This window comes from Somniosus microcephalus, chromosome 2 (genome assembly GCF_052327205.1).
Source record: "Somniosus microcephalus isolate GS21.2 chromosome 2, FLI_Smic_1.0, whole genome shotgun sequence".
Classification (NCBI taxonomy): Eukaryota; Metazoa; Chordata; class Chondrichthyes; order Squaliformes; family Somniosidae; genus Somniosus; species Somniosus microcephalus.
The window spans coordinates 46,712,123-46,729,039 of record NC_140988.1 but is presented as its reverse complement, the minus strand read 5'-3'; the positions used below and the strand labels follow the sequence as shown (position 1 = coordinate 46,729,039).

Sequence of the window (16,917 nt, the reverse complement as noted above, 5' to 3'; positions counted from 1 at the left end):
AGTCAAAGAGACTGTTCCACCTGTGCAAACTCCTGACTTTCAACTGACACAGGCACCTTCTCCATCCAGGCCTGTGTCAATGCCTACTGCTGTGGAAGCCAGCGATGACCGCCGGTATCCTGTCAGAGGGCGGCAGCCTCCAAGACGCTTGGATCTGTAGGCTTAGCGACTTACCCACAAGACTGGGGCAGAATAAACCCCAGGGTAAAGTTAGGGTTTGAGGCAGTCTACCTCTACCCTTGGTTAGTTGAGTGCATTGAAAGTAACTTACCTGTTGAGGAATAATGTGGACCTTTCATTTAAGAGGGAAGGAATATGTTATGTATTGTGTATTCTCCTCCCACCTGTGGTGGCGCTGTCACAGGAGATAAATGGTTGGGTGTTCTCTTGGTTAAGTTTAGCTCTCTTTGTTCGGAACTCTCCAGAACTTCCCTTTCCCTTCGAATAAAGCACTTCATGTTTGAACCTCTGAGTTCTGAGTTCTAATTGTGTCTAGGCAAAAAGGTACCGACACAACAATCTGTGATGAAATATTCCATTCATCACTGCCTGTGACTGTGGTTGGTTTCAGGTTTCAGTTCCCTTACCTCAGTTCCGTCTCCTCACCATTGTATTGTATATTGTAATGTATTGTGTGTAGGGCTCCGCCCATACCTGGCCCCTATATAAGCAAGCTCAGTCTGGCCTCATATCCAGTACTGCAGACCTCCAGATGGAAGATACCTCTCTCCACTGCATGTTACCTTCTAAGTTAATAAAAGCCTTGTTTTGTTTCGCTAACATCGAGTCTCGGAATTATTGAGGCACATCAATTTTATTAACTTATTTTTCAACACAATGGATCAACTCCTAAAACCCGAACGTTTGGATTTGGACCAGCATGCTTCGGACGCATCGGCACGCTTCGGACACTGGTTTATGTGTATGGAATTCTTCCTGGACAATTCCGCAGCCGTCAAAGACGCTACGGACGCTGCGAGTATGAAACTCGGAATTCTGCGGAATTGGGTAAGCCACCGGGATTACCCCCTCATCCAAGACGCCGACACGTACCTGGCCACCTGCGACATCTTAAAGGCGCATTACCAGCAGCCTACGAATGAGGTGTATGCTAGGCATCTGCTCGCTACTCGCGCACAGCGACCTGGGGAATCGGTGGAGGAGTTCCTAGGCACCCTGAAAATGCTTGGCAAAGACTGCAAGTGCCAAGATGTAAAAGCCGCAGTGTACACTGACGAGCTTGTTCGCGATGCCTTTATCACAGGCCTCAGCTCCACTTACATCTGGCAGAGACTGCTGGAAAAAAACGGGATTGGACCTGAAACAGGCTGCGGACACCGCGCGATCCCTGGATGTGGCCCAGAGAAACTCGGACGCCTACTCTTCAGCCCGCGCCGTCCACGCCGCCACGTGTGCACCAAGGGCGCCGCCATCTTGGAAGGCATCTTCCCCGCCCGGCAGCCCGACACCGTCGGGGCCCCGCTCTTCCCCCAGAAGCCCTACGACAGCCGCGACGCGTCGGGGACCTAACTGCTACTTCTGCGGGCAGCCAAAGCACACCAGAAACCTGTGCCCGGCGAAAGGCACCACCTGCTTTAAGTGCGGTAAGAAGGGGCACTTCGGGAAGGTGTGCAGAGGGAACCCCGCCGGAAAACCCGCCACCGCCGCGTGTGCGCCGTGGGAGCGGCCATCTTGGACGCCATCTTGCCCGACCTCGTGGGGTCCGCCATCTCATGAGCAGACAGCGTGGACGCCATCTTGTCTCGATCAGGGCCCTACAGTGGTATCGGTCACAGTGGACCAGACCAGGCCGCACCCGCTATCCAAATCAATGGTGGACATCGAGGTAAACGGGTGCCGGGTTAAATGTTTAATTGACAGTGGAAGCACGGAGAGTTTTATCCACCCTGAACTGGCACAACAACTCTCCCTAAAGGTGGTCCCTACTCAGGGTACCATCTCTATGGCTGATAAAACCCAGACATCGACCATTCTGGGTTACTGCACGGTACAATTGTCCATTAACGGAACTGTATACGATAATTTTAAAGTATTAATCATGAAGAATCTATGTGCGAGCGTGATCTTGGGCCTGGATTTCCAGTGCAACCACCAAAGCATCACGCTCAAGTACGGTGGGTCCCAGCCGCCCCTCACAGTGTGCGGTCTGGCTACCCTGAAGGTAAAGCCGCCTTCGCTATTTGCGAACCTTACCCCTAACTGCCGGCCAATAGCGACCAAAAGCAGGAGGTACAGCTGGGAGGACAGGCGGTTTATCGCGACCGAGGTAGACAGGCTCCTGAAAGAGCGCATTATTGAACGCAGCAACAGCCCGTGGCGCGCCCAAGTGGTAGTGGTAAGGGGTAGCGAGAAGAAACGGATGGTGATCGACTATAGCCAAACGATCAACAGGTACACCCAACTAGACGCCTACCCGCTACCCCGCATATCAGAAATGGTGAACCAAATCGCCCAATACCGGGTGTTCTCCACCATCGACCTCAAGTCAGCGTACCACCAGCTCCCTATCAGACCAGAGGACCGCCCGTACACCGCCTTCGAGGCGAACGGACGCCTCTACCAATTCCTCAGAGTCCCCTTTGGGGTGACGAATGGGGTCTCGGTCTTCCAGAGGGAGATGGACCGCATGGTCGATGACCACCACTTGCAGGCAACCTTCCCCTACCTCAACAACGTCACCATCTGCGGTCACAACCAGCAGGATCACGACTCGAACCTCGAGAGGTTCCTGGAAACCGCACAAAAACTCAACCTCACCTACAACGAGGACAAGTGCGTTTTCAACACCACGCGTCTCTGCATACTAGGCAGCGTGGTGGAGAATGGGGAAATCGGACCAGACCCCGACCGATTGCGCCCCCTACGGGAGCTGCCCCTGCCCAACACTCCCAAAGCCCTGAAAAGGTGCCTGGGGTTATTTTCTTATTATTCCCAATGGGTCCCCAACTACTCCGACAAAGCCCGCCCCCTCTTGAAAGCATCCTCTTTCCCACTCTCTGCTGAGGCCCACGCCGCCTTCAAAAGCATTAAGCAGGATATTGAGCGGGCCACGCTACAGGCAGTGGACGAGAACACTCCCTTTCAAGTGGAAAGTGATGCGTCTGACTTTGCCTTGGCGGCCACCCTCAACCAGGCGGGGCGGCCCGTAGCTTTCTTCTCGAGGACCCTCCAAGGGCCCGAGATCAGACACTCCTCCATAGAAAAGGAGGCCCAAGCCATCGTGGAGGCAGTGCGCCACTGGCGCCACTACCTAGCCGGCAAACGCTTCACCCTACTTACCGACCAGCGGTCGGTAGCGTTTATGTTCAATAATAAACAGAGGGGGAAGATTAAAAATGATAAGATTCTTAGGTGGCGGATCGAGCTCTCCACCTTCGAGTATGACATCATTTACCGGCCAGGGGCCCTTAACGAATCCCCTGATGCCCTCTCATGAGGGATGTGTGCCAGCGCCACCGGGGATCGGCTACAGACCCTCCACAACGACCTCTGCCACCCAGGGGTCACGCGGCTGTTCCACTTCATAAAGTCCCGTAACTTACCCTACTCGATTGAGGAAGTTCGGTCTCTGACCAGGAACTGCCGCACTTGCGCTGAGTGCAAGCCTCGGTTCTACCGCCCAGATAGAGCCCACTTAATCAAAGCTACACGGCCCTTTGAGCGGCTCAGCTTAGATTTCAAGGGCCCCCTCCCGTCAGTCGACCGCAATGTTTACTTCCTGAACATTGTGGACGAATACTCCCGTTTCCCATTCGCCTTCCCCTGCCCAGACATGACCAGCGCCACGGTCATTAAGTGCCTCAACAGCCTGTTCTGCCTGTTCGGTATGCCGAGCTACATCCATACGGATAGGGGGGCGTCCTTCATGAGTGAAGAGCCACGCCAGTACATGCTGTCCAGGGGGATCGCCACGAGCCGTACCACCAGCTACAACCCCCGGGGTAACGGTCAAGTGGAGCGAGAGAATGGGACAGTATGGAAAGCAGTCACTCTAGCTCTAAGGACCAAGGGCCTCCCTATCTCCCGCTGGCAGGAAGTCCTCTCAGATGTGCTCCATTCGATACGGTCGCTATTGTGTACTGCCACTAATGCCACGCCTCATGAACGAATGTTTGTCTTTCCCCGGAAATCCACCTCAGGCGTATCCATGCCATCATGGCTCTCCACCCCAGGTCCGGTATTCGTGCGAAGGCATGTGAGGGGCCACAAGATGGACCCTCTCGTGGAGCCAGTGCACCTACTCCACGCCAACCCCCAATACGCGTATGTCCGGCACGCCGACGGAAGGGAGGACACCGTGTCCATAAAAGACGTCGCCCCAGCCGGTAACGACAACAACCACGGCAATAGCAACAACAACGATCACAGCAACTCTTACCCACCCACTACTCTTTCATCACCCCCGGAAGAACATCGACCAACGGCACCCCCACCAACTACCCCTTCAACAACCCTGGCGGCACCCCCGGTAGAGACCCAGGAGGCCACCGGGGACACCCAGCCGACACCCGCGACACCACAACAGCCACGTCGGTCGCAGAGGACTATCAAACCCCCGAGCAGACTAAATCTATAGAAGGGGTGAATGTGATGAAATATTCCATTCATCACTGCCTGTGACTGTGGTTGGTTTCAGGTTTCAGTTCCCTTACCTCAGTTCCGTCTCCTCACCATTGTATTGTATATTGTAATGTATTGTGTGTAGGGCTCCGCCCATACCTGGCCCCTATGTAAGCAAGCTCAGTCTGGCCTCATATCCAGTACTGCAGACCTCCAGATGGAAGATACCTCTCTCCACTGTGTGTTACCTTCTAAGTTAATAAAAGCCTTGTTTTGTTTCGCTAACATCGAGTCTCGGAATTATTGAGGCACATCACAATCCTCATCCTCTACTGTGAAGACTGATACAAAGTAAATATTTAGCAAGTCATCCATTCCCTGATTTCCAATTACAATAGCACCTGCGTCTGTCATTAAGGGCCCTACGTTACTCATAACCACCTTCTTTTCATATATTTGTAAAAACCTTTAGTGTTGTCCTTGATATTCCTACTTTTTCTTGTATTCCCTTTTTGCAACTTTTACACTTCCTTTGTATCCCTTTGCTGTTCTTTATATCTTTCCCAGTTTGCAGTATCTCTACTATTCTTTGCTTTCATATAAGCCCTTTCTTTTAGTTTTATACTTTATCACTCTTCCCTTGTTAACCAAGGTAGTTTAATTACAGACGTAGAGCTCTTGCCCTTTAGGGGCATGTATAGGTCTTGTATTCTACCAAATACCACCCACTGTTCAGCTGTAGTTTTATCCATTAATAGTTCTGATAATAGACCAGTGTATTATGGTCCATTCCTGCCTCACCCTTCCAAAGACAGCCTCACTTAAATACAAAACCTTGGTTCATCACTCACCCTTCTCCCTCTCAAACCTAATATCGAATTCTATCATATTATGGTTACTGTTAGCTAGGTGTTCCCTTACCATTAGATTGTCCACTAATTCAGGCTCATTATTCAATCACTCAATCTAATATGGCTTGTCCTCCTGTTGGTTCAAGAACATATTGTTCCAGAAAACTGTCCCGAATACACTCAAGAAATTCACTGCGTTTGGGACTCATGTTGTTCTACTTCCTCCATTAAAGGCTCCCATTGTAACTACTCTATTTTTGCAACATGCTTCTCTGTTCTCCACATTTATTTATCTCACTGCTTTATCACTGCTATCTGGAGGTCTATAAACAACTCCCAGCAAAGTCATGCGTCCTTTTCTATTCCTCAATTTTATCCATAGTGTTTCTACTACCTGCTCACATCATCTGATGGCCCCTCTTTCTAATGCTATAAAAGTGTCCCATGTCAATATTGCTACTCCTTACTGGTGCCAGTATCCAATGAAATGGATCCCCTCTTTCCCACACCAATCCTTTAACCAGGTGTTAGCTTTCCTAATCTGTTTATCCCTATGCCAATTTGCACGTGGCTCAGGTAATAATCCTGAGATTATTACCCTCGAGGTCCTGCCTCTTAATTTAGCCCCTATCTCCTGATACTCCCTCAGCAGGACCTCCCCCCTGTTCTTTCCTATGTCCTTCGTCCCGACATAGACTACGACAACTGGATCTTTCCCCCTCCTTTGCCAGATTCCTTTACAGCCGCATCAAGATCTGCCTAACCATGGCACCACGTAGGCAACACACCCTTCAGGACGCTCAATCATGGCTACAGAGGATGCTATCTATCCCCCTAATTATTGAATCCTCTACAACTACCATGTTTCTATTCATCTTCCCTCCCCTCTTTTTGGACTGCCTTCTACTCCACAATGTCTTGGTTAGCATTGTGGTTGTCCTTCCCACAGCCTCTCTCCTTATCTTCACAGGTAACAAGTATCTCGTAACAAGTAGGATAGGACCAGTGTCTGTGGGGTCTCCTTCTCTACCTCCCCTAGGTTCCCTCTACCCTGCTGATTGACAGTCACACACTCCCCTTCCTGCACCTGTGCTTTCCTCTGGTGTAACTGTACTCTGAAGAAAACTATCCAGATAGTCCTTCCCCTCCTTTATGTGTCGGAGTGTCTCTGACTCGCACTCCAGCTCAATGACTCTGAGCTGGAGTGATTCAAGGCAGAAACATTTCCTGCAGAAGTGGCATTCCAGGACAGTCTCGCTGTCCACAAACTCCCACATACTACAGTCCTGACACAGTGCCTGTACTGCCATTTCTAATCTTTATTTATATTAGTTAGCAGCAGTTTATTTCTAGAACTAATAGAATAACTTGAGGCCTAGATTATATTTAGTAGATGGATTTTAGCTTGGTTTCAAATTAATTAGCAATTAATTACACTGAATATTTATTTATTTACTTATTTAAGTAAGTTGATAGATTGGTTTATACTTGGCTCAAATTCCTCGGGTTCTGCTGTTCCTCCCTCTGCACTTTTTGGGTGACCAAAACTGTATAAAGTACTCTGTGGCCTAACCCATGTTTTATATGAATTTATCATTACTTCTATCCTCTATGCCTCTAAAGAAAGAAAAAGCCTGTAATTATATAATGCCTTTAACAATCACAGTTCATGGCCAATGAAGCACTGTTGCAATGTAGAGAAAGGTAGCAGCTAATTTGCACACAGCATGGTCCTGCAAACAGCAATGATATAAATGACCAGATAATCTGGTATTGTTTGAGGGATAAGTGTTGGCCAGTACTCCAGGAGAACTCACCTGCTCTTTTGCAAATAGCGCCAAGGGTTCTTTTACATCCACCTGAGAGGGGAACCACAGCCTTGTTTAACGTCTCATTCGAAAGACAGCACCTCCAACAGTGCAGTACTCCCTCTGAACTGAACGGAAGGCCGCGATTTTGCCATAGGAGGCGGGTTCGCGTCGGGTTGGTTGGTTGGCGGGTTCCGGTCCACCTGACAGTTTCAGCTGCACTGAAATAACTATTTTGACTTAACTTAAGCCCCCCGTACACGTTACCCAGCCCAATCAGTGGGTTCGAGTCTGCTGCTCGCCTCTGTTGATGTCTTCCATTCAGTTGCATTTAAGGGGCCCATGCACCATGCAGCCTTGTGGTGTTTCATTCATATTCTGATGCTTCTCAGTGTTACTAATAGCGAGATGACTGCTTCAAGAGCAAAGGCTTCTCCCAGATTTGATGATGACTCCCTCCATGCTCTTGTGGAGTGAGTGAGAGGGCGCAAGGAGGTTCTGTTCCCCTCCAATGGATGTAGGAAGCCTCCTCAACAAACCAAGGCAGCCTGGCTGAAAATTGCTGAGGAGGTGAGCGCCAGGTCTTTGTACTCACGCACCTGGGTTCAATGCAGGAAAAGGTTCAATGATCTGCTACGCTCACCAAAAGAGAGTATAACATCACACTTGCCTTCAATTTGCTCCCCATCTCTTATCATCAGCACTCTGCATTGTCAACCTACTCCTGCACATGCCAACTTACCCTTACATCCCTTGCATGCTTAACCTTCCCTCTCTCTCTATGTACAGACTCACTCCACCATTCTACTATGCACCCCTCACACTCGCTATCACTGTTATGCAATGACAACAACTAACAACGCACAGGGAGGGCCCTTGGTATTGGCACCTCACTCCATCTTTGTCTCCCTCTAAGCATCTATGCCATGGATTCTTTACACCCACTCCAACATTCTTGCTCAAACTCCACATGTCCCTCATTGCAGGAAAAGAGAGCCCACAATAAGAGGGAGGGGGGAGGACAGGAGGAGGGTCACCTTCCATGGCGCACTTAACCATCGCTGAAGAGATTGCTATCGAAATCGTCGGAGGTGCAGAGGAGCTGGAAGTGGGGGACAGTCAGACGGGCGCAGTAGAGCAAGCTGGTGACAGAATAGATTTGCAGCCCTCTCATTTAGATTTCATGAGTGACTGATATGGCATCTGATGTTCATACAGATTGAGTTCTGATCATCTGCACCATGGAATGTGTCTGCTACGTTAATATCACATGTCTAACTCATGTCTTTACTCCCCCACAGGACCATCGAGAGCCCCCCTCCCCACTGTCCAGGAGGAAGAGCCAGAAGACTCCTCAGAGGAAGCTGCAGCCTCTGAGGGCGCAGTGTCAGCAGAAATGAGCACACCCAGCACCAGCGCAGAGACGCACACCTCGGTGGGTCATTCGCGAGATAGATTAGTGTTGTCACCTGGTGTATCACAGCTCACCAGTGAGCATCAGCAGATGGTGGAGACAGGGACAGCAGAGGAGAGTCCTCGTCGGAGGGCGCGGGATGCTCCTAGCTCTGCTCAGCTGTGTGTAGACGCTGTGCCTCTGGGGCCATCCAGAAAGAGAGCGGTGCTGGAACTCCAGGAACACGTGCAGGAGTCTCTGACAGGGTTTGCAACCACTGTAACTGCGAGTGTGCAGAGAATGGAGGAGTCCATCTCAAACATGAGCAATGCCGTGGTGCACGCAATGGCGAATGTAGGTGCCACCATGGAAAGGATGGCAACCCCCATCGAGGTCATAAATCGGCAGGCTCAAATGAACATGGTGACTCTTCTAAATAGATGGTCTGCTATGGAGGATAGATGGGCATCTATTAAGGAGAGGAACCAGAGGTACATTGTCGTCCCCGTTATGGGGACTGTCAGTACAGAGACGGGTCCGCATGGTCCCACTGATGTGCAGCAAGGTGCTCTCCAGCTACTTGCTAGCACTAAAGAGCAGGTGACCCATGAGAGGGATGTTGGTGGTCGACAACAAGGAAGTGTGGGCTCCTTTCCAAGCGTTCACACTCCCATGCCACTGTGGAGCTCTCAGTCAGAGCCCCAGATTCCTCACCCAACTGAGATGGCCGTCTCAGCCCCTGCACAGCCGCAGGAGAAGCAGACTGTTGCGGAGCCCTCCCACACTCCCAAACCCAGAAGATGCCTGCCAAAGGCGTCAAAACAGGCACAGCATAGAAGTAAGCAAGGTGCCTCCACATCTGCTGAAGCCACAGGGGAAGCACCACATAGAAGCACGCGTAAGAGAAAATTAACACACAAATAGTCACAAGGGTAGTCACTTGGGTGTTTTGATCCAATACAAAGTTACATTTCTCATTGTTATTTCAATTGTATGAAAGAAATGCGATGGCAAAGATTCAAAGAGTTGGCCTATATGTGCTCAGAAATGGAAGTTGCACAGTGAGGGGTCAGGACGCCTTTCATCTGTAATGATGGTGGTGAGGGTGATAAGAAACCACAGTTTATTGTACAGATGCTGTATAGTGTGTTAAGAAGGTCAGCCAGACACTCATTTCCATGTGCCAGCCATATGTGTTTGATGCATAAACTTATGCAAATCTGGCATGGATTAGTGTATCCCTTGCCTCACGGCCAGCAATGTGCTTGCATGCTGGTGGAACTGGCACATCCGCCTCCACAAGGTCTTCCTCATCTGTCACCTCCTCCTCCTCTTCCTCCTCTTCTGAGGAGGCTGTGCGCTGAGCCACTTGTTCCTCAGGCAGCGGTAAGCCACGCTGCTATGCGATGTTGTGCAGGGCACAGCAGACCACGATGATTCTGGAGACCCTGGCTGGTGCGTACTGTAGGGCTCCACCAGATCTGTTGAGGCATCTGAATTGCATTTTGAGCAAGCTGATGGTTTGCTCTATGATGCTTCTGGTGGAAATGTGGCTCACATTGTAGCGTGCCTTAGCTTCATTTGATGGCCTCCTCATGGGTGTCATTAGCCACATCTTCAGGGGATAGCCCTTGTCTCCAAGTAGCCATCTGGAAAGTTGGGTTGGTGGATTGAACAGCTGAGGCACAGTAGACTGCCGCAGGATGAACGAGTCATGGCAACTGCCAGGGAACTTGCCGCAAACATGCAAAATGTCCTTCCTGTGGTTACACACCAGCTAGCCGTTAAAGGAGTGGAAGCCCTTGCGGTTCACAAATACAGCTGGATTGTGATGGGGTGCCCTAATGGCCACATGTGTGCAGTCTACGACGCCCTGCACCCTTGGGAAGCCTGCCATATTTGCAAAGCCAACTGCACCCATGGTTACACTTGCCTCATCCGTGGAGAAGTGGGTGTAATTGTGCGACTTTGCAAAGAGAGCATCGGTAACCTGCGTGATGAAAATGTGTGCGGCCAACTGGGAGATGCCGCTGATGTCTGCTGCTGATCCCTGGAAGGACCCTGAAGCAAAGAAGTTGAGTGTGGTGGTGATTTTGACAGCCACTGGTAAGGAGTGTCCACCCATTCCTCTGGGCTGCAGGTGGTGGTACAGCATTGTGCAGATGTCAGCGACTACCTCTCGCGAAAGTCTCAGCCTCCTTTGGCACTCATGTTGAGGAAGCTCATCCTCTGCCTTTAAGCCCTGTGTTGGGGGTATCTCCTGCGGCGCGGTGCAGCCCTGCCCTGTACAGCATCAGGTGGCTGAGGAGAAGGTTGGCGCTCCTGTTGTTGCTGCTGTTGTGCCTGGTTCTGCTGCTGCCGTGGCTGCTCTTCCTCCAATTCTGAGGACCAGGATGAGAGAGTATAAATGGTTCCCATTCTGCTGGTATATATCTCAGTTGAGGAATAGATGTTATAAGTGCTCAGTCAATGTGGGGAGAGGGTTTTCCAAGGAAGTCACAGTGCATATGGATCTCAGCTTAAACACTTACAAGTTCAATAGACCTGCAAAATGTGTAACAAAACCTCAAAACACAAAGTTCTGGCATCTGAAAGTCAGCCATGTTACAGGTCCACTTTTATGCTGCAGGAGCAGCTGTCAACAATTCAGCGAGTTGCTGAATTTGGCACAATCAGCTGGTGTGTTTGTCGCACGATGTGCAACACACTGAAAATATACTAAAATGGGAAGAGCCTCTTAAAATAGGATTATGTGGGCAGTTAACAAGCTGTGGCTCTCCCGCCGCTTGGTGTTGGGTCTGATCGGAACTCACAGACCTGACACTTTGCAAAGTTGTGTGGAGGCAGGATGGCGGCGAGTTCGCAACCCGCCATCAATCATTTAGATTTTAACTCCGAACCCACTTCCAAACCTGCCCTCTGAGCGTTGGCAAAATGACAGCCGAAGTGTCAGTCTACATCATATGGGCTCAACTCTTTTGAGTGTGGCTTGAATGCATGACCTTCTGACTCGGGCAAGAGTATACCACTGAGCCAAGGCTGACACCTATTTATAAGGGAAAGTGTGTTAAGCCATTGTGTCACCCAATATAACTGTAGTCCCTTTAAGTTGCCAGTTTGGCTTAATTGCCAGTACTCTTAACTCTGAATCAGAAGGTTGTGAGTTTAAGCCCCACTATAGACTTCAGCACATAATCTCGGCTGACGTTTGCATGTAGTACTGAAAGAGTGCTGCAGTGTCTTTTTCACATACCCAGCACAAATAACCCCTTCCACAGGCCAGCCAACGCTTCCTATGAACTGATACAATACCCTGTGCATGAAGTAATCTGGGACATAGACTGTCCAAGATAAACAATAAAAGCCTTATATTGATGATAAGCTCACTGAACATAATATGCCATCTCAGTCTTTGACTCTGTTTGTGTACAGGCAAATGAGGCTGTCTGACAGACCCTACATCTGAGGCTATAAACTATGAATTGAGTTTATTAATTATAATTAGACAGGTGTAAGAGTAAATACAGCAGATACCACTATATTATAGGAACATAGAAACAGGAGTAGGCCATTCAGCCCCTCGAGCCTGTTCCGCCATTTAATTAGATCATGGCTGATATGAACCTCAACTCCATTTACCCACCTTTGATCCATATCCCTGGATACCCTCACCTAATAAAAACCTCAGACTTGAAAATGTCCCCAGCATCCGCCGCCTCTTGGGAGAGGGAGTTCTAGATTTTCACTACACTTTGGGTGAAAGGGTGCTTCCTGATTTAACTCCTGAATGGCCTAGCTGTAATTTTAAGACTGTGCCCTCTTGTTTTGGAATTCCACCCCCCCCCCCCCCCACCAGAGGAAATAGCTTCTCAGCATCTACTCTATTGAATCCTTTTAGCATTTTAAATACCTCAGTGAGATCACCCTCAACTTTCTAAAGTCAAGGGAATGCAACCTAAGTTTATGCAACTTGTCATCATAATTTAATCTTTTTGGCACCAGTATCATTTTGGTAAATCTGCACTTTACCCCGTCTAGGCCCAGTATATCCTTCCTGAGGCACAGTGAACACAATACTTCAGATGAGGGTCTGACCAAGGCTCTGTACAACTGAAGCATAACATCCTCCCCTTTGTATTCAAACCCTTGTGAGATAAAGGCCAACATTCTTTAGCTTTTTCATTACTTTTTATACCTGTGCACTAACTTTTAGTGATTTGTGTTCCTGGACACCCAAATCCCTTTGCTCCTCCACAGTTCCTAGTCTCTCGCCATTTAGAAAATATTCCGATTTGTCTTTCTTGGATCTAAAGTGGATGACCTCACATTTCCCCACATTGAACTCCTCTGTTACAGTTTTGCCCATTCACTTAATCTGTCTATGTCCCTTTGTAACTTTCTGCTTCCAACTACACAACTTAGTGTTCCTACTAACATGGTGTCATCTGCATCATTGATATATATGGTGAAAAGCTGAGGCCCCAGTACAGATGCCTGGGGAACACCACTTGTCACATTCCGCCAATCAGAGTACATTCCCTTTATCCCTACTTTCTGTCTCTTACCTCCCAACCAATTTTCAACTAAGGTTACTACCAATTCCATGCACTCTAATTTTTGCTAATAATTGCAGAACCTTAATAAATGCCATTTGGAAGTCCATATGGACAACTTCCATAGACACTCCCCTGTCCACCTTGTTAATGATCTCCTCAAAAAATTCAACTAGATTAGTCAGACATGAGCTACCCTTCACAAATCCATGCTGACTCTCTTTGATCAACTCATACTTGTTCAAATATTCAGTCACACTGTCCTTGGCGATAGATTCCAGCGACTTCCCTACAACTGACATTAAAGATAAATGATACTTGATTTTGCAACAGAACTTTAAATTCCTCTCTAAAATAAATTTCTCTTTTGCGAAACTTCAATTTTCGTAACTTGGAACATGCCTGTGGAAAACTTGTATGTAAACGCAGGCATTCATTCAAGTGCCTGGTGTGTGTGAAGATTCATTGAGGACCTAGTTACAAGACAACAATATACCCACACCTTTGCTTTGAAGCCCAAACAGACAAAGCAATAACAGAAGTTTTTTTTCACAATTAGTCAAAAACTATGGCAAAAGGTGGCCAATAAAGCTAACCCACTGTAAAATAATTCTTATGCAGAAAACTTCTCAAATTACATTTCACATCCATAAGGAAACTGCCCAGGTGCCGACCTGAGGCCTATCATCACCTTTAGAACAAAGCATGAGCTCGTCTACTGGTTAAGCAGGATCCTGCATACAAATTTCCACACATGAAATTGATGACATCAGAAAAGGAACTCAAAGACACTTTAATATATTGGGTATAGACACCCAAAGACATGGCTACGAGTTACACCAGTTTATATTCAAAGGGGCCAATATATGCTGAGTCAGAGAAAGAACCAAATTAAAGTGACCACTGACACAAACTCCCATAAAGAAATAATAAAATTATAACATTTTATGAAATGAAATAGATCTCTACACAACAAAACACATCTTCTGAATATATTTCTGTTACACCCAAATATGGGTGGGAAATGCAGTTAATGGACCAAATAATCAAACTTTAAATATGATAAATCCAAACTACTGGCCCTCCACTCTCAGTTCAATACCATGTTATATGGAACAGCGCAGGCATCATCTGTGCAACAAAAGATAAGTAAGGACTACTGTATACATCAAAACTGATCCAGTTCTTCTGATCTTCTGGTACCTACCGATAAACTCTCCCTTGACACTCCAGAGCTTCACGGTACAATCCACAGAAGATGTAAGCAGCAACTGATGCCCTTCCACCAGCCTAATACTGTAAACACAATAAGAAAGAAAAATTGTCTGTGCTGGTTTAAAATATATTTACGCTGTACATCACTAGGCATGTGCTGGCAGAGAGTTATGAGACATCACCTCCTGGTGCTGTGCCAGGAAACAAACAGGAGCAGCTTGCATGACTGACACCCTTTCAGAAAATATCAATTCAATTCAATTTTATTTGCCATATGTAACCAGTACTGGTACAAGTACAATGGAATGCTTACTCCCCGTAGGGACACGTCAGCTATTCTTACAGCGCCGTGTTCAGAAAGTCAGTACAATGGCTTCCAGTGGCAGTGGGAGCACGATGTCCCTCAGCCGCTCCGTCCTCTTCACTGTTGCTGACTCCACGTGTGGTGGCCTGCTTCTTCCGCTCATGGTCCGGCCTCTGGCCGCCATGCTCAGCTCCCCTCCTCCCAGTCGGAATGCCTTCCCACCGAGGAGCTGCCGGCTGACGTGCTCCAGCGGGTCGTCGTGGCTGCTGCTGCACGCCGCGCTGCGCTGCCTCCGCCCGACTCGTCGAACACTTCGCTCCGGTTGCGGGAGCGAGCGCCGAGAGCGGGCCGCCCGAAGCAGGGAGAGCGCGCTAGCACCGGACCGTCTCGGCCGCCATCTTGACTCCTCTGATCACAGTATCTGATCACAGCCTGCTTTTAAATAAATCCACAAAATCCCGCAAACAACTGAGTCTAGGAAACATTCCTGAAGCAAATATAAGGAATTGATATACTAGCATTTTCAGTGTTTCGTGTTTCAACAAAGTCTTTTAAGTCATAAAACTGTGGAGTGTCAGTCGGGAACAGTACCAAAAGGAGTTATTTAAGTGCTTGCTTAAAGTTTTTATAGAGCAGAAAAGGACATGAAATACAAAGTATATTCCCTTCATCTTCTAACCTTGTGTAAAATCCTTTTCATGCCCTCAGGAGCGAAGAGGAATAAATGAAAGACATATTTTTTGTTTCTGAAAACATTGCCTCAAAATGATTAACACAATTAAGGGTTTTATATTAGGATTCTGGTGATATACCCAGATACTTATAAAGGCTATAAAGTGAATAAAATATTTGGTTTCAGGGAATACACAACATGTGCAATTTTCAATACATTCATTCTCACATCCAGCTTACCTTGTAACACTGCACTCGTGAGCTCTCCAAGATGCCAAGGCTTTGCAGGAAAATTAATTTATTCAAAAGATTAGTTAGAGCACGTTCAGTTTCAGCAATTCCTTTTCAAAATGCATCAAATATTTAATTAAATTCCTTACTTTCTGGAGGGTGTGTTTCAGGTCCGTGAAGTGCATATTGAAGAATATGAAAGATGTAGATGTGCCCATGGTGGTCAGCAGCACAAAGCAGCGAGCTGTCCTCACTAATTGCCATGTTAGTTACTGTAGCTTTATAGGCAGACTGATCAAAATATACAATTTGTTAAAATATTTTTAATGTATTTTGCACTGAGTTAAGATTACAAATAAAATGCCAGATTCCAGCAAGTATCGCAGTTTTTTTTTCTTTACCCTCAATTCGCTCCACATATCCCTTTCACTGAATTGCATTGATATGATTCCACGGATGATAAGAGTCCACCAACATTTCACCCCAAGTAGCTGTGCTTTTTGTGTGAGCCTAGACAATAAATGTTTGTGGGATATCCCAGAGGCCAACACTTTTGACCCTGACCCTGTCCTCATACACATTAACTTCCAGCATCGTAGCTGGATAGGATTTACTGCACAGAAACAGGCCATTCGCCCCAACAGGTCCATGTCGGTGTTTATGCTCCACACGAGCCTCCTCCAACCCTTCTTCATCTAACCCCATCAACATATTGTTCTTTTCCTTTCTCCCTCATGTGTTTATCTAGCTTCCCCTTAAATGGATCTATGCTGGATCAGCTGATGGGATCCTGGCTTACTTTCACCACCCTAGCCCAGGGATGCTGATGCCATCTGCAGCACCTTTACCACTACCTGACTGAGATGAACAAGCACTGCACAAACCAGTGATTGAACCTAGGACCTTCGGATTTGTATGGCTTGGTGCTGCACCAGTTCATGCATTTACCCACAGAGCAACTAGCAAGATTATTAAATATAACATTTGCTAGAAGTGCTATTAAGGGTGCACTGACACACACCAACTTAATGTTGCAGTGAAGCAATTTACACTTCACCAGATGAAAGTGACATGTGAACAGGGACTGACAGTAGCAATAACAGAGATCGCATCGAACTCCACATCCGGAATTGTAGCTCCCAGCACCTGAACTGCTGACCACTGACCGCAGTACAAACGAGTTCTTCTGCAGTTCAGGCTCAAAAGTGCAGAGTTGAGCAAGGACATAACTGGAACTTTACCAGCAAGTCAGGAAAAAAAGGTGGAAATTTAATTTAAAAGTTTTGAAGAATTTATTGTCCCTCCTAGG

General features: G+C 47.7%; 1 protein-coding gene across 1 annotated transcript in view; it reads right to left on the bottom strand.

Moving 5' to 3' along the window:
• The window catches only part of LOC147122698 (uncharacterized), a 31,266-nt gene extending 15,367 nt beyond the window's left edge, over positions 1 to 15,899 (bottom strand). The window contains exons 1-3 of the mRNA XM_086009420.1: positions 15,758 to 15,899; positions 15,618 to 15,657; positions 14,394 to 14,482 (exon numbers count right to left, since the gene is read on the bottom strand). Of these exons, the coding sequence (XP_085865546.1) occupies positions 14,394 to 14,482; positions 15,618 to 15,657; positions 15,758 to 15,872 (244 nt within the window). The 5' untranslated portion in view covers positions 15,873 to 15,899. The remainder of the gene's footprint in view (positions 1 to 14,393; positions 14,483 to 15,617; positions 15,658 to 15,757) is intronic.
• Positions 15,900 to 16,917: the final 1,018 nt, after the last annotated feature.